The 25,008-nt window shown below is 49.7% G+C and overlaps 2 protein-coding genes across 10 annotated transcripts in view; one reads left to right on the top strand and one right to left on the bottom strand.

Annotated features, from left to right (window-relative positions):
• TAF5L (TATA-box binding protein associated factor 5 like) overlaps nucleotides 1-8,691 on the bottom strand; it is a 27,303-nt gene extending 18,612 nt beyond the window's left edge. The window contains exon 1 of one of the 5 annotated variants that reach the window (XM_060107610.1): nucleotides 8,677-8,691. The gene's annotated coding sequence lies outside the window, so the exon portion shown is untranslated. The other 4 variants (XM_060107585.1, XM_060107600.1, XM_060107591.1 and 1 more) reach the window with 4 other exon arrangements.
• URB2 (URB2 ribosome biogenesis homolog) overlaps nucleotides 8,508-25,008 on the top strand; it is a 24,956-nt gene continuing 8,455 nt past the window's right edge. For 2 of the 5 annotated variants that reach the window (XR_009533328.1, XM_060107535.1), the window contains exons 1-7: nucleotides 8,585-8,663; nucleotides 10,462-10,600; nucleotides 12,005-12,181; nucleotides 13,908-17,223; nucleotides 19,988-20,148; nucleotides 21,718-21,828; nucleotides 23,832-24,074. Coding sequence is in view for 4 of the 5 variants with exons in the window: in XM_060107535.1 (XP_059963518.1) it covers nucleotides 10,475-10,600; nucleotides 12,005-12,181; nucleotides 13,908-17,223; nucleotides 19,988-20,148; nucleotides 21,718-21,828; nucleotides 23,832-24,074 (4,134 nt within the window). In the remaining variant the exon portion in view is untranslated. Of the gene's footprint in view, nucleotides 8,664-10,461; nucleotides 10,601-11,988; nucleotides 12,182-13,907; nucleotides 17,224-19,987; nucleotides 20,149-21,717; nucleotides 21,829-23,831; nucleotides 24,075-25,008 lie in introns of those variants that run through there. The other 3 variants (XM_060107544.1, XM_060107564.1, XM_060107557.1) reach the window with 3 other exon arrangements.

Below are 25,008 nucleotides of genomic sequence, written 5' to 3' on the forward strand. Positions count from 1 at the left end.
TGGTATGTTAGTCTTTCACTGTATGACAACTCAGATTTTTTTTTTTTTTAATTTTTGGCTGCGTTGGGTCTTCATTGCTGCGCGCGGGCTTTCTCTAGTTGCAGCAAGTGGGGGCTACTCTTCGTTGAGGCAGGCGGGCTTTTCATTGTGGTGGCTTCTCTTGTTGGGGAGCACGGGCTCTAGGCGCGCGGGCTTCAGTAGTTGTGGCACATGGGCTCAGTAGTTGTGGCTCGTGGGCTCTAGAGCGCAGGCTCAGTAGTTGTGGTGCACAGGCTTAGTTGCTCCGCAGCATGTGGGATCTTCCCGGACCAGGACTCGAACCCATGTCCCCTGCACTGGCAGGTGGATTCTTAGCCACTGCACCACCAGAGAAGTCCCCAGATTATTTTTTAATTAAGACTTTTTTTCTATTGCTCATACAAGAATTCTCAGACTTTGAGAGTGGGGATCACTGCTCTAAGTATTCATCTGTCCATTGAGGAAGACAGAAAATTGTTTCTTTGTGGTTACTAATAAGCATTCCTGTACCAGTTTGACTATTTCAGTGATTCTCTATGGTTTTCTAACCTGGTTACACATAAGAATCTCCTGTGAGTGTGTGTATAAATAATTTCAGCCTTGGAGATTCTGATTCAATGTTATATTTAGAGAAAAAAAATTTAAGTGCACACAGAGACTGTGAGAGTACTACCCTTTGCCAGTTTGGACCCAAGTCAGAAGCAGGCAATCCACCAGGCTCCCACCCCCGGCCCCGCCACCACACGACCCTACGCCGCTTGCTAAAGATGCTTTCAATCTAACTTCAAGAGTTCTTAGTCTCCAAACTCTTCCAAAGCAGCCTGATGCCTTGTATTTTGGCTGGGACTAAAACTTTTCCAGACTTCCTACTACCCATCTCTTGTTGCCATGGGAGTGCATGCTTGTATCAATGTGTGTCCCTTAGTGTTTCAGATAAGATGGGAGTAAGAGGTCATCTCTCTAACAGGAAAAAAAAAAATGTGCATAGGAAAAGACATGGGAAAACTGACACAGCAGACCCTGCAGTGACAAGTGTCCCCAAGGTGGGACAATGTATATATGCATGTCTGAAGAGGAGGGGAAAAGAGAGAGCGAACAGAAAGCAGTGAGAATGAACAATAGTAAAAAACTGGCCATATTGGGGATTACTAGAAACTAGCTGGTAAATACTGATTCTAATGAATTTGCCCAAATTAGCTGTCTGGAACAGCAGTTTCTGGCTCCAAACCACCATGTAAGACAAGAACCTTCCCTGAGGGTGGGCTGTGAGCCAACTGCAGGGCCAAGAGTCTGAGGGGGAGGAACGCGGGCATTAGTCTCTTTTACAGCCACACTCAACTGAAATACCAGTGACATTATCCAACTGACTGCCCTGATTCCAGGGCACACATATTTCAAGTGAAATAAATAATAAATGAAAAGAGTTCTGCAGAGAAATCAGTCCCCCTCCCTTGACTGATTTCCACAGTACTAATACCCATAAATGGACACATGAATGGGAAAAAAAACCCACAAACCTCCTTAAAAACAGACCTGTCTTTTGAGAGACTCAGACATGAGACTAACACTGCAATTCCAAGTTACCTGTTTATCTTTTCCCGTAATTATAAAATCTTTTAAATTCAAATTGAGCTTCAATCTAATTACATCTTTGTTAAAAATTTCGGGTTTTCCCTTAATTTTCAATTGACAGAAAATATTTTAACTTTAAAGTTAAAAATAGATGATCACATACCTTTCTTTTCATGTCACATTATTAGTATTTCTGGAAATTAACATGAGGATTCCGACACAATATGTGTCTATTTCTCATACATTAATAGTTGCCTACTGTTTAATACTTTACCAAAGTTGCTACAGAAAATCAGGACATGATCACTTTCCTGCCTTAAAGTAACAACTGTGCAGGAAGAACCACTCTCTTAATACTCTTCGCTGCAGCCTAACCCCACCCACTTATGTTCAAATGTGTATGGTTGGTGGAGGGGTGCTCGGAGAGACACCCCCAGCCCAGCACTTCATGGGCTAAGCGCTACCCAATTCCATGAGCTGCCAATAGAGTACTGTATGAACAGTGTGTCTCCCCCTGCCCCTCAGATATAAGGTGTCAGCTTTGAGGATGAATGAGTGCAAAACAAATCCAGGCACACTCACCACCACTATCCTCAAATCAGTTCCCCAACTGAGTATACGGACAGTAGTTAGGTGTTTCTGTTGTTGTTGTTTTTTAAAGTAAGTGTATTTTTTCCAATTATAAATTTATGCTTAAAAACAGATAAAAATTATTTTGTATTTTTTCTTAACTGAGAGGTCATATAAAGTGCCTACTAGGTGCTCATATATCAGTTCTCTTCTCTTTCCTTGCAGTATTCTAAGGGCTTATAAAATCCATCAAAAGGTCATTCTAAGTAGCACCTACAAACCTAATAAGCTTTTTTATTAATCACTGTGATAAAATGTTTGTGAAAATAAAAATCGTAGCTGAAAAATAAATGAACTCGGTTTCAGTCATACATGATATAATTTTTAAGTTAGGTTGGCCTTTCATATTCAGGCTTTGCTCAGACACAGACGTAACATGAATACACTTGAACTAAAACCTGTGCTCTTTCCCATGGTGTCCTAAGAAATAAACGGCACACGAACAAGGCTCACAGCTGGGGGCTCAGGATGCAATGTAGAATCTGGGGGTTTAATTTGGGTAGGAGGGTTGGGGGTGGAGCAGAAATCATACAGCCAGGCAGACAGATGCCCCTAGAACTTGACTAACATCAGCTGGGACCTCCATAAAGTCCCAGAAGTCTTTTCTTGTCAACTACTTCCTTTCCCTGTAGCTTCCTACCTGCAGCCACCCCCAAATCTGCTCCAGTCTCCTTACTCAGCCAGGCGACCCTGTTTCCTATGTCAGCGGGCTATTTGCTAAGACTTGAGATTCCTCAACTCTTGTCAAATCTAAGTCACTTTTCCCCACTCTCTTACATGGCTTCTAGGCTGCTGAACACGCCACCTCCCCTGCAGGCGGGTGTCTGGCTCCCCTCTGCCATCCTTCACATTCCCTGCTGACACAAGACTCGTGCCGTCTCTAGTCAGACCTTCCTGAGCTCAAGTCTAAAAGACTTCTCTACCTAGACGCTGCAAACATCTGAAATTCGATGTGCTCAAATTCTCTTCCTTCCATACTTCTTCCTTTTCCTAGTTTTCCCAGCCAGCTTAATGGTGTCACCATCCACCAACAGAGAAAAAACCACAACCAAAAGAAAACTAATCATCTTAAGACGCTTTTCTCTATCTCCCTCCCCCTCACTTCTAAATGGCCATCAACTCTTTATTCTAAACAGGACTCTCTTGGAGCCATTGTGCTACCATATCCTCACTGCTGCGATCTGACAGCACAAATCACTCCTCACTTGGACTATTCCAATGTCCTTCTACTACTCTAGGCCAACCTCAAACACCCTTTTGAATGCAGCCAGACAAAAAGACTGACTATGCTACTCCCATGCTTGAAATCGTCCTCTGGGGCTTCCCTGGTGGCGCAGGGGTTAAGAGTCCGCCTGCCGATGCAGGGGACGCGGGTTCGTGCCCTGGTCCGGGAAGATCCCACATGCCGCAGAGCGGCTGGGCCCGTGAGCCATGGCCGCTGAGCCTGCACGTCCGGAGCCTGTGCTCCGCAACGGGAGAGGCCACAACAGTGAGAGGCCCGCGTACCGCAAAAAAAAAAAAAAAAAAAAAAAATCGTCCTCTGCACCCCATGCAGACTGCCTACTCCTGCCATCACTGTTCTTTAGTTCCCCCCCAGATGGAGAGTTCCCTAGAACAGGGCTTTTATCTTTGAAATTCACATTAAAAGTAAAGAGAGTGTCATCTAGCTTCTGCTTGGAATTCTTGACGGTTTACTTTAGGCACAAGATTTCTCTGGATTTTTATGAACCAAGAAAGCCACAAATATTTGATGCTTACTTCAAAACTATTTTAGGGCTCAGAAAAATTATTTCTATACAAAACCTTGTTAACATGGAAGGTATGGCACAATTTATAGAACGGCTACCTACATTTACTGTCTTACGTCATAAAGAACACCTTTCACGTGTGCTCCATTTACAACCGCTGTAGACAGAAGAAACAGGATGTTGTGCTCTCAGAATAAGGGGGATATGGTTTCCTATGTTTATCATTCTCCCTGAAATGGAATTCAAATGCAGCAAGTGAGGTTTTGGAGATGCTTTAATGACACTGAATCCTTTGTGTGTGTGTGTGTCTCACAGAGCAGCCGAATCACTTTTTATTCTAGAGTAGTACTGCCCATAGGACTTCCTGCAATGACGGAAATGTTCTAGGTCTGCACTGTTCAGTGTGGTAGCCACCAGCCACAAAGGGCTATCTAGCAATTAAAATGTGGCTAACGCAGCTGAAGAATTGAATTTTTAATTTTCATCAAGTTAAATGTAAGCAACCACACATGGCCCGTGCTTTCTGTATCGGACAACACAATTCCAGAGCATGGCATTACTCTGTGAAGCTAAAGCAGAGCGCCTTGACTTAAAAATGGCAATGCACAAAGTCTTGCAAAACACTTCTGATTCCTAAATTGCCAAATCTCCAAAAATTAGTATTTTGTTAGTAAAAATGGAGCTACCTTTTTATTACTATCAAACACTGTAAGGTTACTAAGATACATATACATTTACATACATCATACCAGAAAGATATCTTATTTGACTGCTACACAAAGATTTATGAATGGAAGTTTTCTATAGTGTTTTCTAAAACACTATAGAACAGTACACAACATTCTTGAAACCTTCTTAAAGTTAAAAAATGAGACGGGAGGGGGCTTCCCTGGTGGCACAGTGGTTGAGAGTCCGCCTGCCGATGCAGGGGACACGGGTTCGTGCCCTGGTCCGGGAGGATCCCGCATACCGCGGAGCGGCTGGGCCCGTGAGCCATGGCCGTTGAGCCTGCGCGTCCAGAGCCTGTGCTCTGCAATGGGAGAGGCCACAACAGTGAGAGGCCCGCGTACCGCAGAAAATAAATAAATAAATAAATAAAATTAAAAAATGAGACGGGAAAAAGGAATCTGTTTCAGTTGACAAACAGAGCAGCAGTTACTTTCTGTAAAGCGTTCACATAAAAGGCAAGCTCGAACCTAAGACAACTTTACCCCTGCAATGAGAAAATTGAAAAAGAAAAATTTGTGGTTAACTTAAACTAGAAAAAAAACCTTTAGGACTGTAGATCAATTAGTCAAATGTCTGCTTATAATCTTTCATTTATTAACTTCCATGTATTTTAAAATATAGAAGGCAACACGTTAATTCATGAAACAATTTTACGCCAACTATTCACTTACATCTTCAACATCAGCGTCTCTGTAGTCACTTAAGGCACTCTGAATCATCAAGTTCCATTTTCCAGAAGACACCACCTTCGCACCTACCAAATCATCTATGATACAGCACTTGATGCTCTCGCTGGAAATCTCAACGCAAGCCATCAATACCCATTCAGGTGGGCAGAACTTTTTAAATTTATCACTTACTGTTGACACATTGGTCGTATAAATATCCCAAACTAGCAATGACTGAGATTGTTTCAGTCCAACATGTATTTCCCAAATGGCACCTTGTTGTTGGAAAGGGTAATTACAGTGCCTGTAATAGGAGAGACTTAAACATGTGGTACCACCCTCTTTTCAGAGGGATACATTGGGGGGAATCCTGCCTTGTAGTCAGGCATACACAGTACATCCTTGAAGATGCTTTTTAAGAGAGAAGGTTGCCTGGAATGATCTGGTTTCTTCATGCCTTCTCAAAGTGCTCTTTAGGCTGGCCAGATTTGGATTAAAATGCCTGCCTCTGCTAAGCAGTCATTTTCCTTTTGGAGTCACAGGCAGACACAAAGCTGCCAGGACAAGTGGCTGGGCCTTCCCTACTTTTAATCCCACACCACTACAGGCACAATCTTTCCAAACAGCTAATCTGATGCCATCTGTGCTCAGCTTAAAAACTTTCTCCTTCCTTCACCAGTGTGGAGGATAAAAAAAAATCCAGTCTCCACTGTGTCACCTTGAGGGTACTCTTATCTGCCTTTGTTTACAAAAGAGGTGGGTACCACAAGCCCTTCTCGCCTTAGGGGCTTTGGTCAAGGCTCCTCCATTAACTGTAGAAACACCCCAAATGGCACTCCTAGCTGGTTTAGCTAACTCCCACTCATGCTTCACAGCCTAGCTTGGCCACTTCTTCCTCCCCAAAGCTTCCTTGAGCCTGATTCCTTCCACCCACCAAACCCAGGAACAAACCTCTATCACAGGAATCACCATACTATTTGTTTCCTACACCATCACTACTAATAACTGGCACTTACTGAGTGTACATCACAGGTAAGATACTATTTTAAGTGCTTTACGTAGACTATCTCGTTTATGCCTCCCGAGAACCCTATAAGCTAGGGAGCATTCTTCAGATAAGAAAGCTGAGGCTCAGAGAAGTCAGACAGGTGCCCAAGGGTCCACAGTGCCAGGAGGGGAGCTTGGCTGTATGGTCTGAACTCTTACCCTTTACAGTGTCTTGCTGCTCAAAGGCTTCTCTTGGGAAACACAACAGTGAAAGCTTACCAAATCTTTGCTGAGAGAGTGATCACAACAGTTACTACCTGAGAAGCTGGCTGTCTGTCACATGGAGAGGCTAGAAACGGTTTCTAGCACTGTCCACTGGGTAATGCTGGTTTAACAGAGCGCCCCTGGGGCTCCCTTCCAGCTAAAACGAATCATCAAATAAACAAAACAAACAAACAACAACCCTTTCTCCAGAGATATCCTTCATAGGTACTATGAAGGACATCTGTTTGCGGAAGTAAAACCAAAAAACCAGTGACTGAATAGTTAAGAGGGGCCTTTACCTAGTTCCACAGTGATAGAACCAAACAAACTTCACACATTCAGAGGGAGAAGCAACAGAACTATTCCAAAACACACGAATCTGCTTTACTGTTGATGACAGAAAACAAACAAAAAAATGGTCAAGGCAAGCCCATTTTTTGGTTTGCCAATTTAACACTGATTTTTAAGGCAGGAATGATTTATAATTGACAAAAATCAAAATTACATTTAACGCAAAAAATTTAGGCCTACGGGGAACCTAGAAAGTATTCTCTGCCAAAAAAAGAAATTGTAATAGCTGATAACTAGTATTTACAGAACACTTCCCATTTGTCAGGCATTTTCACATTCATTAATCCTTTTGTGGGTATCCTTTAAAAGGTCCAGTTTGTCAGTCATTACCGCATTTTACAGAAGAGGAAACGAAGGCTCCGAGAGGTTACAGATAATTACATGGTTTCGACTTGAGGCCGATGTAGTCACCAAGCCCCCTCCGCTGCATGAAGCTTCTCCGAGTGTAAAGCTACGGCCCCAAACTCCTCTTCCTACTCCCACCCTCAAGCAGAGCTGGGACCCAGACCGGGGCGGCCACCGTGTCCGCCCGACCCCGCAGCGCTAGGTCACCTAAGAGTAGACGGCCCCCGCCCGCGCGCCCCTCCCAGCGCAGCACCGATTCCTGCCAGCCGGGTCTCCCTTCCTAGACCTCCACCTGCAAGGTCAGAGATCAGCGCTTCCAGCCTGCCGCCGCGGGGCACGGGCCCAGGGCGCTCTCACCGCTGTCGGGAGGGCAGCACTTCCGCTGAGCCTCCGAGGACACCCGGTCCCTCACCCTCGGCTCCCCGCCCACGTCGCGCCGAGGCGCTCAGGGCCTCGGGGCTCCGCGGCGCGCACCCCGTACGCGGCTGTCAGGGGCGCGGCCGCCTCGCGGGCGCCCTTGCAGGTGGGCATCGTCGCGCTCGCCCGCGTCCTCCCCGCCACCAGGTGCCAAGTTTCATCCCGACTTCGGCCCACAGACACTTCCCTCTCCCGTAAATGAAGGAGAGGCCGGGCCCGCGCTCCGGGCCTCCAGGCGGTGCCGCCCGCTCGCCCCGCCCCCACCGCCCAGGCCGCGCTGCCGCCCGCGCTGCCGCCCGCGCCCTCGGCCCGCCGCCCGCACTCACTGAACATCCCAGGCGGCTCCCGCTCCCCCCGCCGCCGCCGGGGTCACCCCGCGTCCGCCTCCGTCGTCTCCGCGGCAGGCTCGCGCTCCGCGGCCGGCTCAGCCGGGCCCCCGCGCCCAGTGCCCCGCCGCCCCCGCGGCGGCTCTGGGCTGCAGCCCCATGACTGATTGACGCGGAGCCGCCGCGGGCTGGGCCGGGCCGCTCGGGCCTCGACGCGCGACCGTCTCCGCCAATGGGCGCGGCGCCTCGGCGCTCGGCTGGCGATGCCTGGCGTGCGAGCCGCCCCGCCCCACGTTCCTTCCGCCCGGTCCAGCGCCGCCCCGCAGCTCCCCGCGCAGCCGGAGTCCGGAGGAAGGAGGGTGAACCCCCACGTGGTGGCCCCGGAGTCGGTCCCGCCGCCGCTGCGGCCGTTCGTCCCCGCGCGGTCCCCATCCGGGGCTGGCCGCCAGGAGAGCTCCCCACCTGGTGACTGCCCTGCGCCCCGCCCGCCGCCCCTCACGGCGGGGTCTGCGTGAATTCCTCACCTGGGGGCGGCCTGCAGGTGAGCCCCCTCCCAGCCGGCCCTCCGCCCCGCCCGCGGTCCCTCCCAGGTGACCAGGTACCTCCAGGTGAGCTCCCTACCTGGGCACGGCCCTCCCACGCTGGCTTGCTCCTCCGGCGGCCTCTCGCCTCGCTCCTGGCTGCTCGCCTCCTTCTGTTCCGCAGGGTTTAGCGTGGCCGCGCGAGGACGGACGCGGCTTTGCGGTCCGCACCGGGCTTTCCACGCCCGGTCGCAGGGATCGCTGCGGGCACCGAGGGCCCAAGGTTGACAGATCCGGGAGGGTGTATGGGGCGTCTTTGTAGCCAGTTCTGCAGATACTTTTAAAGTACTTTGTCGCTGTCGCGATGGGTGTATAACATTGAATTTAGAAGTTAAATTAGTAGCTGTTGAATGGATATTGGACGTTTTGACAAAGAGGAAGACTGACAGCATTTGACTGTTCTGGCCTCTGTAATAGAGTGAAGGGTACCGTGCGGAACCTAACTGTCTTTCATCCGATGTTCGCTCATTCCCTGTAAAAATCCCTATTGAGAATTAGTTCTGAGGGTAGGTCTGTAGGATTTCAGAACCCTTAGATTTTAAAAATCCAGCGATCCAGTTCTCAGGATAGCAAATTGTTTTGGTTTGACAGTATTTAAATTGGAATCACGGGGCTGCGATCTTTTCTCGGTATTTCATCGGTCCTATTTTGTTGTTATTTACTATAATTTTATTTCAGTGTTAAGTATCATGAAAAACTTTCTCTCTTGAGGAACTGACTTGTTTACTTTTATGTAATGAAAATGACTTAACCTGATATGTTCTCCCCTTTTTACTATGGCTTTTAGGAAACTCAAAGCTACATTTACCTCAGTTTTATAGGATTATAGGTGGTTGGTATGTTTGTGTTCCTTCTTTATTCGTAATTGTATTCTTCCAGCGTTAATCGTGTAACTATATTCCGTAGAGTCTTAGAAGCAGTGTGTGTTGGTAAGTTTATGAAGTTACTGTTGCAGCTGAAAAAACATTGTATCTGCTGGGACTGGGTTTATACTGTATTTCTTTTGTACTTGGAGAAATATTACTGTTTCCAAATACTGCTTATTTATCTTTTTTTTTTAAAGAAGTTGTTGGGGGTAGGAGTTTATTAATTAATTTATTTATTTTTGCTGTGTTGGGTCTTCGTTTCTGTGCAAGGGCTTTCTCTAGTTGTGGCAAGCGGGGGCCACTCTTCATCGTGGTGCGCGGGCCTCTCACTATCGCGGCCTCTCTTGTTGCGGAGCACAGGCTCCAGACGCGGAGGCTCAGTAGTTGTGGCTCATGGGCCTAGTTGCTCCGCGGCATGTGGGATCCTCCCAGACCAGGGCTCGAACCCGTGTCCGCTGCATTAGCAGGCAGATTCTCAACCACTGCGCCACCAGGGAAACCCTATTTATCTTTTTAAACTGTTCAGTGGGGGTGGGTCCTAGTATATACTCTATAGTATGTATTAGAATATTTTTGCAGAAACAACTCTTTCAATCTAAAACCATGTGTGAACGAATCTTTTCACAAGTAATTTGAACACTGGGTTTTGTTCCATTGAATTCCTGCGCACTGACCTCTGAGGATGTGATGTTTGATCACAGCAGGAATACTTGTACGTGTGTGTGTAATCCATCTTCTGTTTGAATTTCCTCCAAGAAACTCATGGACTCAAGCATCTTACGTATAAACTTCTGCCCAACAGTGTTTAATTCATTAGAAAAATATTTTTAAAGGAGTATAAGTTATGTAGACAATAAGGTACATAGTGTTCATTTTTTGCTGCCTATTAAGTTTGACCTTAATATTTTGGTCCTTTATATTAAAAAAATATAAATTTTTTCCATTGCTTTAAATTGTAGGTAAAGCGCAGCAATGGCTGCTGTTTATTCGGGCATTTCTCTAAAACTTAAAAGCAAGACAACTTCCTGGGAAGATAAACTAAAACTAGCTCACTTTGCTTGGATTTCCCATCAGTGTGTTCTTCCAAATAAAGAACAAGTAAGTTTAATGTGAAAGTTACATTTCTACAACCTAAACTAATGATCACTTATGTAAATTGCATATTGACATTTAGTTAAAATTTTAAAAGATTAGAGAAAAGGTTGGGGAAGGAAACATGGTTAGAAAGTTAAAAGTCCTATCAGTGAGAAAAAGTATGTAGTTAGGTATTACATTAACAAAGTTTTTCTGTTACAAAACCTCAGCATTTCCTTTATGTTTGGAGACATTGCTTATATTCCGAATTAAGTATGTGCATCAGTGAGCAAATTAGGATTTAGGTTACAGAAGTTAAGTTCTGAGTCTGTTGGCAGCTTCATTTGTTTGTAAATCCTAAGTGATGCTCCATAAGCAATTCTTGTTGGTGCTTTGTTAAACGTCTTTGGAACTTGATGAATCGAAGGCTGGAAGTAGAGAAGCTTTGGCATTTGTAATAAACTGAGGGGAAATAGATTAGAAACCGATAGATTAGAAACGGATTAGGAACCGAGAAAGACATAGCTCTTTGTTAACATTTCTCAAGCTTATCTGACTAAGAAAAACAGTTAATACAATGGAGACACCAGGACGATGAGCTCATGCAGTTAGACACTCATTTGCTAGTATTAAGCAGCACAAAATGTGTCAGGTGGATTACAGCCATTGAAATGATGAGATCCAGTATATAGAGCACTAGCAGAGCGAGCAGTTTCTCAATCTGGCTGCACCTGAGAATCATTTTGGCTGCTTGACCTGGCAGCCGTGGCAGGCAATTTCATCAAGGTTTCCACTACCCTTCTCCAGAGAGAGTTTTTTCCTTTTAGCATTTGTCACTATTCATGCTGCTGTTGACAGTTCTGGTGTCCTGAGCTGAAGCCTCACCACCTTTCCTTGTGTTTATGAATAAGGAAACACGTCACAATAATGGAAACTGTTTATGTCCAGCCCTCCTTTTAATACAGCACTTGTGAATCATTTCATAGAAGACTCTCTGTCTTCTGAACAGGGTAGATAGGTTTAGGGATGAAGCTGCAGTTAACTCGAGAAGCCAGGACACAAACCCTGGTCTTCTGACTCTGCATTTTTGCTTTTGTGTGTCATTCCTTTTGTGGCCATTCTGAGCAATTGTTGTTGTGCTTTTAACTTCTAAATTTTAGAAGCAATTAGTTAGAAGAAACCGTTTCTCTTGGAACTTTTTATTGGCCCCAGATGAAGACACGCTTAGTTTTTGTGATTGATTCTTTAATAATAAATATTTTAAGACACCAAAACGTAATATAATGTTACCAAAGATAAGTTTTAAAGGAGAGTTTTCCCCCCCTGGCAATTGTATTTGGTTATGCATGGGATGTCCCTATAAATGTCCAGTGTCTTTCTTTCTTGGTAAAGAAATTCGTTTATTTTTCAAGTATATTCCAAATTCAGGTATTACTTGATTGGGCACGACAGTCATTGGTTGCGTTTTATAAGAAAAAACTTGAACTGAAGGAAGACATTGTTGAAAGGCTTTGGATCTATATGGATAACATTCTACATAGCAGAAAATTGCAGAATCTCCTCAAGAATGGAAAGACAATTAACCTTCAGATTTCCCTCATCAAGGTAATTAACAGTTTCCTGTGTTATCCTATAAGTGTTGCATGTATCTCTATTGATTTCCTGTTAATGCTGGAGGCTTATTTGTCTTATGGTTAATTATATGAAAATACAGAAAATATCAAAGTAGGGGAGGAGAAAGAAATAGTATTTTTAGAGTTATAATAATGACTGATATTTATTGAATACATGTCGTATGCTCTACACCATGGTAAGCACTTTATATTATGAAAAGCTTAGAACTTTTTCGTAAAGTGGTTAATCACCTTTCTAGTTGGAAAAGGTAGCCAGCAAATGATGCTACTTTATGACTTTTTTTTTTTCACCGTTCTGCTGGACTGGGGGAAGGTCAAAGGCCAGAATCTGGATGAGAATTTCCTCAAAGGTTTTTGACTCAGTGATTTTGAAGTCTCAGGTCGGGATTTTGAACTTCACTGTCAATACTGAGTATTTTGAAATACTGTGAGAATAGCTGGTGACAATAAAAAGCACGAATAATGAGCACTGAGCGTGGGCCAGGTAACCTGCCGAAAGTCACAGAGCAAGTACGTGGCAGGACTGGGATTTGAACCTCCATCTGTCTGATGGCAGAGCCTGCGCTCTATGCTGCAGCCTCACCCACACGAGCGTGTGGGCAGGAGGAGAAAAGCAGTAGAGGCTGGGAACAGAAGAATTAAATGGTTGATGCCTGATGGTTCATAGGCTTTAGTGGTTCTTGAAATTATGCTCTAAATTATGTCACTTTTTAAAATGATAGACCAGTGGTCACCAAAGTGGGTTATTCTGAATGGTTCTTTGGGAGTGTGGGAAGAAAATCTTACATCTCTATATGTTTTTTAAAAAGTCACTTTAATTTCTATGTATGCTTTATAATTATATAAGATACTAGTACTATAGTGCATACATATAATTTATAACCTTATCAGGTATAAGTGTGGGAAAAGTTGTATAATCAGAAAAATTTGGAGATCACTGTAGTAAGTGTGCTGGCATTTAAGTATGTGATATCTTTGTTTCGGCTTTTCCAGAGCCAGCAGTTACTCGGATGGAAATAAACACACCTGTGTCCTTGGGCTACTGCTAACTTAACATCTAGGATAAATTTGATTCTCAGATGCCGTAAGGCTGGGAGCAAGTCACTTAGCCTATAAGTGAACTTTGGAACCTGTCTGGCCCTCATAATTTCTGGTGTTTGTGAATTTCAGAATTTTGGAAGCAATAGACTGTGGGTTTGCTGTATGTTAAGTAGTAGCTGGCAGCGTTTATTTTCCTCTTTTAAGAATGCCTTTTGCTTTGGCTTTTTAAATACAAACAGTATGACTGATTATAAAAATGTGTTTTGGACCACAGGATCATAACCCAAGGCCACTGTCCATCTACCTGTAGCATCTAAGTTGAATTATAGGTTTAGGATCTAAGAAAAAGTGAAATCTTTGGAGTTTAAGCCTTATAAAACTCCGCTCTTTAAAAAGGGACAGCAAATTTACAAAGGCACTGAGCCCCTCCCAAGTTTATACTGGTAGGAGATGGATGTGTGTAGGAGTTAAGACAGGTCCTCTGCCTTCCTTTGGTGCGCTAAGGAAATGCCAAGTTTATTTAAATGTGTGAATCTGGGCATTTCTTTCTCATTCAGATGAGGGCAAGGAGTGAGTTCACTGATTGTGTTGTATTTTTTGTGTGTACGTGTGGGTTTAGGGTCAGTGATGAGTTTTCTTTCTTTCTTAATGCTCAGATCATCAATGAGAGGATGGCTGAGTTCGCTCTCTTGGGATCTCAGAGGAGCATCTGTGTTGTGCTGAGCTGCTGCCAGGGTATCCTCTCGACGCCCGCCCTTGCTGTCATGTACACGGCCAGGCAGGAGCTGACGGTCGACCTGCTGAGCCAGCTGTGCTGGTCGGCCTGTAGGCAGCCGGGAGCCGTGATGCCCCAGTTGTTCGAGGTTCTTCACCTGACCCTCGGCCTTTACCTCTCGATTCAGCGGCAGCAGGTCAACCCGAGACGCGCCTTTGGGGAGGTGACCACACACTTGCTCCAGCCCTGCCTGGTCCTGAGACACTTACTCTTGGCAGGCACATGGACCCAGGCTGGCCAGGGCCAGCTGCGGCCGGCGCTAAGCCGGGACATTAGGAGTCAGATTGAGGCCGTGCTTCGAGGTGGAGCTTTTCAGGCCGAGCTGCTCCCTTCCTACAAAGAGGAGCTCTTGGACCAGCAGCAAGGAGACACGAAGATGGGGGCCATGAAGAATCTCCTAGCGCCCCTGGGCACCGTGATGGCCAGGCTGGTGGATGCCGGCTACTGTGAACCGTCCCTTCAGGCTGCTGTGGTGGCCAACTCCGTGGCCTTGCTGTACAAGCTCTTTGTAGATTCTTACCTCAAGGAGGGGAACCGGCTGCTCTGCTTCAAGGTGCTCCCTCGGCTGTTTGGTTGCTTAAGGATTTCCCACCTGCGAGAGGAGCAGCTGCAGGCCCTGTCTGCGTCTGATTGGACCATGGAACTCCTGGCCTTGGAACAGCTGCTAAATTCAGTGGCCGGTAGTACCATCTACAACATTGCCACTGACCGAATTCGCCACGGGGAGACTCAGTTCCACTTCTACCGCCGTCTGGCCGAGATGCTGCTAAACCATCCGCAGGCCCCCGTGCCAGCCTGGTTCCGCTGCCTCAAGGTTTTGCTGTCTCTGAATCATTTGATTCTGGAGCCAGACCTCGATGACCTGTTGGCTTCAGCTTGGATCGATGCAGAAGTCACAGAGTTGCGGACCCAGAAAGCCCAGGAGGCGCTGATCCACACGCTCTTCCAGACATTCGCCAAGCTCCGGCAGGTGCCCCGGCTGTTCAAGGAGGTGCTGGAGGTGATCTGTCGCCCCGCGGCCGAGGCACTCAGACTGCCCGTGCTGTCTGCGGGCCCCGCTGCTGTGCTCCGCGAGTGCCTCCCGGATCTGCCCCCGAACCAGGTCCTGGACGCCTGGGCCCTCATCCTGGAGAGGTTCCAGTCTCTGGTCCTGCCTGATTTGCAGGGTGACATGGACATGGCCCTGAAGTCCCTGTCACTGAGCTCACTGCTGCACTGCGTCATGGTCCACGCGCGGAGCCTGGATGGCGACTCGCCCCTGCCTGTGGTCAGGCGCACGCGGCGCACCATGGACGAGACGCTGCGGGGCCTCGTGAAGCCCCTGCTGGACCTCCTCTGCAAGCCCCAGCCCCCGGTGCCCGAGCCCTGGCGACAGAGGGTCCGTGACTCTGCGCTCCTGCTCGCCCACACCTGGGCCCAGGTGGACACCGTGCTGGGCTTGAGCTGCGACCTGTATCGCTCTGAGCCCGGGGCCCTCGCGGGCACCGCCCTGGAGACCTCGAGCCTCCCCCCGCTGCTCCCGGGCGTGGAGGCCAGGCAGTGGAAGGAGATAGAGGAGTTTGCGGCTCAGTCCGACTCCCTCGGCAGGTACTGCTTGGAGCAGCTCCACCTGCAGAGGATGAAAAACACCTTGCTGCAAGTGAGCGTGCAGTCTGCAGAAGCCCTCCTCGCTCTGAGGCGCGATGCCGCCTACATCCTGGGCTCCGGGAGAGCGAGCCTGACCCGGGGGACGACGGCCTCCTGGGACGGCCAGGTGGGGACAGTGAGTGCGCTCACCTACCCCGTCGCCCACTGGCACTTGGTCGTGTCCAATCTCACGATCTTAGCATCCTATCTTTGTCCAGATGACCTGCGGTACCTGGCCGGCGTCCTGCTGAGAACTTTGCCAATGAGCAAAGCCCAGGAAGGCCCGGCGGCGGAGGAGCCAGACATCACACTTGAAGAAATATCGAAGGCCGTCCTGCACAGCCCTGTCCTCCCCGAAATGCAGTCCCTCCACTCTGCGCTCTTACTGCGTGTGACCACGAGCTGCGCCGGCATCCTGTGTGCCGGCGCCCAGAGGGGCCCTGCGCTTCTCCGCCAACAGCTGCCCTGGCTTTTTGAAGGGGATGATGTGGTCGTGGCTCACGGGGAAAGCAGATTTCCAGAGGTCGGATCTGAAGGTGTAGAGCCAAGGGGAGGAATCGCCCAAAACTTCCTCTCCTTGGCCAGGGGGGACTCCCCCGTCCAGCTGGAAGGAGAGCAGCTGGAGAGCATCCTTCGGCTTTTGGAGGTTCTTTCTGCTCTGCAGCTGGACAGCCTCCCGCCCCCCCACCATGTGCATTGTGTTCTCCTGCTGCTGTCCGTGGCCAGCACCATGCTGGGCAGTTCTTGCTCCCCCTCGCTGACCCTCAGGTTCTTGATGACGTGCTACCGGCTTCTCGGTTACCTGCAGAGAGGGAAGAGCGCCCAGTCGGTGCTCAGGGTCATGTACGTTAGCGACATCTTTGAGATCACGCTGACCTACTTGTTCAAAGCCAGTAGGAGGTTTCTTGTGGATGTAGATGACCCCTCTTGGCTGGAATTCCTCCAGGTGGTGGGGACATTCTTAGAACAGCCGCTGCAGATGCTCCTCCAGAGGAAGCTCAGCCCGGGGCTCAATTTTGGGAAAATCCTCACGTTCCTCTCGAGGTCCCAACCGCGCCCTGAAGCAACTCCAGGCAGACGGTCGGAAGATCAGACACCTCTGGGCCAGCAGCTCCTTCTGGTGTCCTTAACCAAGCTGTGCCAAGTGCTGGGGCCTTTGGTCAAGGAGCAGAAGCAGCACGAGGCCCTGGAAGCACCGCGCGAGCTGTTGCAGGCGGCCGTGCTGCAGGCGGGGGCCGTGCTCCAGCTCTGCGGGGCCCGGGGCCGCCGCCTCCCGCCCCTCATCCTCTCGTCGGTCGCCTCGCTCTTGGAGGCCGAGGTGGCCCTGTGCTCCGGGCATGGCGGGACGGAAGTTCCCGGAGGGAAGGACCACGTGCTGCTGCCCCATGCCGCCCTCTACCAGGCTGTCTACTCTCAGATCCTGTCGGAGTTCCCGGCTCTAGCAGGAGACACCCCATCTCTCCAGGCAGCTGTGCAGTTTTTGACTCTGTTCTTGTTAGCCCCAGAACTGCACCCCCAGAAGGAGTCTGTGTTTACCTCCGTGTTTCAATCTGTGAGAAAAGTCCTTGCAGGTGAGACGTTTTCTCTTGAGCTAGTTCTGTACTGTAGAGCTTTTGGTGAGAGGTCGCTAAGCGGCAGCCAGGTGAGTTGCTCCCCCTCTCCTTTTTGGAGCAGGTCTGCATTTCCGAAGGTACCACACGATGAGCTGGGAGAAACTCTCCCTCCCTGGAGTTCGTTTCCGGCGTCTGCCTTCTCTGCACCTGTAAGCAGTTACCTTCACAGTTGTTTTACCTGCTTTTTAGACAAACAGCAGCCTTCTAGGTATATTGTTTTGCACTTCAGTTTGTCACTTATTTTGGAGATTGTTCTAGTTTATAGTTTTGAACCACTCCTCTCTGTTTTAGCCTTTTTCTGTCCTGGCCCCAGAGGTCAACATAGATAGTTTCATCTTTATTCGTAGGCCCTTCAGTATCAGGTCTTCAGCACCATCAGTGGACTTCAGAAAGATAAAATCTGCCAACTTTTCAAAACTCTGAGTGACTTAACTTATAGGGAACCTCATAAAATTCCTTGAGGGCAGGACATCGTCCTGCAGGTGTCAGTGGTACGGGGCGTCATGGGGCTGTGGGTGCTGATTGGACAGAGGCTCAGCCTGTGATGTCATTGCAGTGTTGTACTCGGATGTCACCCTTGCAGGCCAGCTCATCAGGACTGAAAACCCAGCCGGCATCTTCATTCTCTCCAGCAGGACAGTCACTACCTGCTGTCCCCGAGGTCAGAGGTTAGCAGGCTAGGGTCCGTCCCTAACTTGAGCTCATCAAGGTGGCACTGTTCCCAGTTGGCGTGGGTCCATTTTATTCTTGTCTGGTTGGTACTGAGGTGGAGGCTAGTTAGGGTAGTCCTCTGAGGTGGGGCTGGGGAGTCTGCCAGCCTAGCCCAGCCATCACAGCACACACAGGTGTTCACTGGGCTCCTGTAGGAAGCAAGGCCGCCTGGGCCAAGGCCAGGGCTGGGGTGCTGTAGCCCGAAGGACACTCTGCTGCCCCCCTTTCTGATCAGCCCTGGTTGTGGATTGACTGAAAGGCTTCGGTCTCACGTGTTCTGTCTCACCCTGTCAGCTGCTGTCTTAGGGAATGGCGTCACCTTCGTAACGGGGGCTGAAATTCAGTCCTCTGTTAACACTGGTTAGAGCATTCTAAACGAACGTCCTGAGATATGGCCCCCAGTGGTCCGAAGCTCTGACCCCCCTGCCCCTTCGTTAGACAGAATGCAGTGTCCGCCTTTATCCCTGCAGTGCAGGTGGCCCCTAAGTCCTAACTGTGTGTCCTTGGACTGGTGGTACCTTTGACTTCGGGGGCAGAGCCACGGTCGGGGGTGAGGCCAGCCACCCCACTGCTCCCCCAGACCGCAGGCCTGAGCACTGCCCCAGGGCCCAGGCCTCAGGCACCTGAGCTGCTAGACTGGGCCTAGAGAAGGGACCAGGGTGGTGGGAGGTCTGGAGCAAAGGCCAAGGGGGGAGTGGCCCAAGGCTTTGGGCTGGGAGAGGGAGGGTTAAGGTGACCACCTGGGTCCTCGGGGGTGATGCAGGTAGGTTTCAGCTCAGAAGAATGAGCATTTGTAAGAAATGCTCTCTGACAGGAGAATCAGCTGCCTCAGTTCAGTTATAAGAACCCATCAGTTTTAAAAGCGCTTCGTGTATATGTGGAACTGCGTCCTCCTCTGGAGATGAATGAGCTGTTGATTTGGACTTGTCTAATTTAGTAAACAGACATCCACACAAGTTACCTGAGTCACAGGGTGAGGAAAGGCTCTGAAATGACCAGAACGGTGGATGGTGCAGGCAGGCGAGGCTTCGGCCATGGGAGGTGGGTGGAGGGAGGGCGGGTAAGGTGGCAGTGCTGACGCTCAGCTTTCCAGGGCTGGGAGTCTGCGGTGCCCTTTCTTTGATTTGCCAACCACAGGAGTTGGTGCTCTTCTACCCATTTCACGGATGAGGGAGTTGAGGCCCAGAGAGGTCCTGCATCCAGGAGCTTACAGTTTGTGGAACACTTGGACCTAGATGTTCTCTCTCGAAACCTTGGTCCCGCCCGCCCCCCGTAAGCAAAGACTGGGGCGTAGGAGTGTTTTCTGCAGTGTGGGATAGTCTGCTGGCTGGAACGGGGCTGGAAAGTTACTCTGGAGTCAGATTGTAAAGGGACTTGAACTCCCTAACCGTGGGCTCTCTGATGAAACCTGGGGACACTGGGCTTACTTCAGAAGGCTGTCCTGCATTAAGTGGGAACAGCTGGGTGACTGCAGCGGGCAGTCCCTGCAAGCTTGGGGTTCCTTCCATCTCTTGAACATCCCCATCTGTGTAAAAGCACCACCCCACCCCTGTGCCCCTATTGATTTTATAAAAGAATATAAGCAAAGTAGAAAAAGAGTATAAAGAAAGTGCCAGTCACCTGTCTCCCATGGTCCAGAGATAAGCCCTGATAGACATCGTCGTCCTCCTCCTCATTCTCTCAGGCTTTTCTCCGGGCTGGGTGCGGGGCACAGGTGCTGTGGGCGGGGCACAGGTGCCGTTGGCAGGGCACAGGTGCTGGGTGCAGGCCACGGGTGCCATGGGTAGGGTACAGGTACCGCAGGCACGGCACAGGTGCCACGGGCAGGGCACAGGTGCCACGGGCAGGGCACAGGTGCTGGGTGTGAGAGGGTGGTGTCATGCTGTGAATGTGCCCTGCAGTTTTGACCTGCACCATCACCGTTTCTGCGTCCCTGAGATGCTGACGTTTAGCAGCTGCACACCATTTCACCTGCCCCTTGTCTATCAGAGCAGTTTTGTTTTCCTTGCAGATCCTGCGATTCCGGTTCAGGTAGTTGAGGAGATAGAGCCTCATTTGGTAGCCTTGTTCACCCAAATGTTAGAGGTTGGGACGACAGAGGACTTCCGGATGGCGCTGCAGAGTATCCTCCAGGGACTGGACGTCAGTAACATGTGGACAGCAGATCTGCAGGTGGGTTGCTCCTTTCTCTCTTGCGTGGCAGCACGTAAGTGATATGGGCTTCAATGGGAAAAGTTACTTGCCATGCGGTGTCAGCGCTGAAACTAAACAAACGTGCAAAATCAATCCATACTCGTATACTGACACGTAAAAAGTTACATTCACATCCATTGTGTGAGACCTCTCACGTCGTACTTCTGATTTTACTTGGTTTGGTCACATAGCCTGGGTCCCATTTGAGGCTCTTTCAGGGTGACGAGCTGCCCTTTGGTCCTTAGCCCCCTAGTCTGTTTGGTAGTTGCTAACGAAGCCCCTCACTGTCACTCGGCCTGTGTGTCTGGGAGCCTCTGTGCAGAGCTGATGTGCTCGAGTTTGGTCCCCTGAACGGCCTTGAATGCCGGACCGGCCAGAGGCTGTCCCTGCTTGCACAGGTGGAGGAAGGCTGGGAGCTCACTGTCTGGGCCCAGGGTGGTGGCCCAGGCCTTTTGGTTCTGAGCTTTCTCTGCCATATGCGTGGCTTCTTGATTGCTGGTAAATATCGGCACCCAGGAGCTGGGTTTTGCTTTGGGTGGGAGGAGAGCTGGAGAGGGCAGACTGGGGGCAGCAGGGAGGACTCACATCTCCTCCGTGTGAGCACGAGGCCCATCTCTGCTGCCACCCTCCTGCCTCTGGAAGTTTTCACTGTGCGTGTGCAGCACGATGGGCTCAGCTTCGAGAAGGCCTCTGGGCTTCCCTTCAGCAAGCCAGGGGAGACGAACCATAAACTTCTACGTAAGCCGTCAGATGGTCAGAGGAGAGTCGTGGAGGAGGTGAGGCTGAGCTGAGGTCAGAGGTGGAGAGGCTTTGGGTGGACAGAGAGGGGGTAGTGCGTGCACAGCGCAAGCACAGGTGAGTGCCAGGAGATGGGGGGATGGGGGCGCCAGCCAGCAGACCCTCGGTTGGGAGACAGCTGGCTCACGGAACTCCAGCTGGGGGTGGGGGCTGTGGTCAGAGGGAGCAAAGGGCAGAAGCCAGGATTTCGTGGTGTGGGCTCTGCAGCGTTAGGGGCAAGAGGAAGGGGCCGGTGGATGAAGCGGATGCTGAGAGATGCCCAGCACGGGTCACTGAGTCCCTTCCCCTCCCTTCCCATGGTCGGAAACCGTCACCTGTCATCCCGGCACCCAGTCTAATTGTTGCACGTTGTCCGTGTTTCCTTTCACCCTTACGCACGTGCGGTTCTCACGGGTGAGTTACAGCATCCTCCTCTTGCGATGCCACCTTGACGAGATGGGCCTCTGATTAGATCGCCATGGCCTCTTGTGTTTCACCATCCTGGCACATTTATGTGTTCGGCTTAGTGAGACGCTACAGAGAAGGCCCCTCCTTTGCCGCAGTCTGCTCACCTTGCTCATTTCTTCCCGCAGGTGACGTGAAGGGCACCACCCTCGGGACTTGTCCCAAGCTGGGCCTCGTCCCTGCCCCAGCACGGGGCTCTAACGGGCTCTGCTTTGTCGCAGCACCAGTGACCAGCCTGCTTCCCGAGCTGGGCTTCCCGAGACAGCTGGTTCCTCTCGCTGTTGAGTGTTTTCCCTTGTCCCCTAGGCTGTTTTGTCGGCTGTGACGTTGGTCAAGTTGCTCTTGAACTGCCCATTTGGTGGCGAGAAGGCCAGTTTGTTCTGGCGTGCGTGCCCACAGATGGTCGTGGCTCTAATGGTGAGTACCTCTGGGTTGTGCGTCCCCCTGCCCCTGCCTTTCACGTGCAGACGGGGCAGCACTTCTTCTGTCACGCTCTGGTTTGATTGTGCAGAGTGTGTTTCCGGGGGCCGTGTCCTGAAGACGGCTGTAACCACATTGCTGTTCTGTCTGGGTGTCCAGGCAGCACCTCTGTCTGGCTGCACACGTAGTGTCATCAGTATATGTGATATGAAGGCCCTTGGGTGTCAGAAAGCATTCGTGGTCCGTAATGGAAGAAACGTGGTGCCCACAGCAGGCTCCCATTTAAATTAGGTGCCAGGAGGAGTCCCGAGCCTCTCTGTGTCCACATGAAATTCTGTGGGCAGTTTAGTGCATTCATTCACGTGTAGGAATATGTGTGTTTAAGTGACGATTCAGTGAGAAAAAAAATGGGTCTAGGATAGTAACGTTGCAGATAGACGATTGTTAGTCCCATGCAGACGTTAAATTTTGGCACGTGTGCACATACACAGTGGTCACGTGACTTTTTGTTTCATTAGAACAAAAGCCTGGTTCCGGTGGGCACTGTCTGTGTTCCTGCCCTCAAAAGAGTCTGGTGTCAAAAAAAAACGGTGGGGGGGCTTCCCTGGTGGCGCAGTGGTTGAGAGTCCGCCTGCCGATGCAGGCGACACGGGTTCGTGCCCCAGTCCGGGAAGATCCCACATGCCGCGGAGCGGCTGGGCCCGTGAGCCATGGCCGCTGAGTCTGCGCGTCTGGAGCCTGTGCTCCACAACGGGAGAGGCCACAGCAGTTAGAGGCCTGCATACCACAAAAAAAAAAAAGTCTGGTGTCAGTATTCCCAGACTTGGGTTCGGAAGAGCAGTGCCTATTTGACCATCATTATCAACCCTGATTATAGCTTGTGCTACGTGAGAGCATTGCCTTGGGTTAGCATATTCTCAGGGCAAAAGGGTCTAGAGAATAGACACTGCTTTCTTCTCTGATCTTTTGTTTTGTTGCTTTGTTGTTTCCCTGGGAATCTGCATTAGTGGACGAAGCCCATTTGTACTTAGGTGTGTAGGGGGAACATCAGGAGGAAGGGTGGGGAGGGGGGGAATAGGGCCCAGAGCAGTGCCTGGTCAGTGTTGGCCGAGCGCATAGTAGGGCCACGTGGATATAAACACCAGGCTAGGCGTTTAGGTCGCTCTAAAGGGGATAGCACAGCGTCAGCACAGCCAGGGCACCCAGAAAAGACGATCACTGTGAGAGGCCCCAGACGGCCTCAGCTGGGGTGCTGTTTACAGCTGGCCGTGTGAGGAGGGCTGTCACAGGTGGGCTCGCCCAGGGTACCCAGGTAAGACTTCGGGCCACCCCTCAACTTCAGTCTCTTCTCTTTATTCTTTTTTTTTTTTTTTTTTTTTTTTTTTTTTGCGGTATGCGGGCCTCTCACTGTTGTGGCCTCCCCCGTTGCGGAGCACAGGCTCCGGACGCGCAGGCTCAGCGGCCATGGCTCACGGGCCCAGCCGCTCCGCGGCATATGGGATCCTCCCAGACCGGGGCACGAACCCGTATCCCCTGCATCGGCAGGCGGACTCTCAACCACTTGCGCCACCAGGGAGGCCCTCTCTTTATTCTTTAGAACAATAATTGAATGTCTTGAACTAGAGCTGTTCTTTATGAAATGTAACAAATGGAGTAGAATTATAGACATTTTAGAACCAAGGATCTTTTTGGGAGAATATTGTTACGTGTGTGATGTGAAGTTTTTTTATTCTGAGAAAGTAGATGAATCAACTCTTCTATGAGAAATTACTTCTCTTCATGGTAGGCGCATCTGTCAGAGGGTGTGGACCAAGACAGCAACATCCCTAGTAGGTGCCCCCCCAGGGGGTTGAACGCTGGTCTCCTTGTCTCTTTGAACTGCCCAGTGACCACTCAGGTCATTTTGGAGTCTGGACGTTCTTCCCTCTGTCATTTTGGGTTTGGGGCTGTTTCTCTGGAGAATCGCCTTCATCTTCTGTCCCTCGTTCCTCGCTCTGTAGCTGCAGACCCGAGAGGCTTGTCGGGAACAGCCCGTGGCGCCGGCACTGGTTGGGCCCGTCTTGGACGTCCTGGCTGCGCTGCTGAGGCAGGGGGAGGGGACCATCAGCAACCCACACCACGTTGGCCTGGCCTTCGGTGTCCTGCTGGCCGTGCCCTTGGATGCCCTGAGGCCCCCCGAGTATGGGCGCGTCTTCCCGCGGGTCCACAACGTGCTCTTCTCAATCCTGCAGTGTCACCCGAAGGTGAGGAGGGCAGGGCGCCTGCTGGGCAGGGAAACACATCCTTCAGAAGAGCAGCGGTGTGGGAAAAACAATGATTTGCGAAACAAACTTTTGGCTTCAAGTAATTTCTAGGGCCCAGGTGGTTTCTCAAGTATAGAAGTGTGTGACCTTCACATCAGGTTGTGTTGGATCTGACACTTTGAACATACCTGTGTACTGGGTGTTTCTGGAAGCCCATTAGAAATTATTCTGTTTTTGCAGATCATATATTTAAATGTCACTCACTGGCTTAGATCTCTTCTCGGGTTTATAATTCAGTTGCATATAGGGAGTGAGCCATCCTGAGTTCCGGTTTTACAGTGTGCTGCTTTTTAAATAAAATAAGACTAGGAGCAAATGCCCCATAGAAAAGATTCCAGTTTAGCCACCATTTATTGAACGTTTGCTGTGTGTCTCCTTTCACCCCTACAGCAAGTCTGTGTAGTCGGCGGCAATCCCATTTCATTGGTAGAGAAACTGACGCTCAGAGCTGCTGAATGATTTGACCAGTGTCACCCAGCTGAGTCTGAATTTTAGCTACAAGACTGGATTTCCTTGGCGGGTGTTCATTTGTGCCTCTGCTAGACGTGTGAAGCGTGGGAACTTATAAATAGGACAGATACACATATACATAGGCACGTTCAAATATTTTTAAGTGTTTTAACGTTCTAAGGTTGGAGACCTGCCAGCAGTGCAGTTTTTAAAAAATTTATTCTCTGGTAAACTAAGCATTCCATCCAATGTCCTCCCCACTTAAGAATCGCCTTCGGCCCTGCCTGTCTTGTGAAGTTCTTTGTTGTTAGATCTCTGCTGATTCTTAGATTTTTGTGTGACCGTAGAACGTAAATGCAATACCAATCAATTATAAACTGACACCGCAGATCTTGCAAAAGATTCAGGATTTCATGCAGTTGAT

Source organism: Mesoplodon densirostris, chromosome 1 (genome assembly GCF_025265405.1).
Source record: "Mesoplodon densirostris isolate mMesDen1 chromosome 1, mMesDen1 primary haplotype, whole genome shotgun sequence".
In the NCBI taxonomy this organism is placed as follows: Eukaryota; Metazoa; Chordata; class Mammalia; order Artiodactyla; family Ziphiidae; genus Mesoplodon; species Mesoplodon densirostris.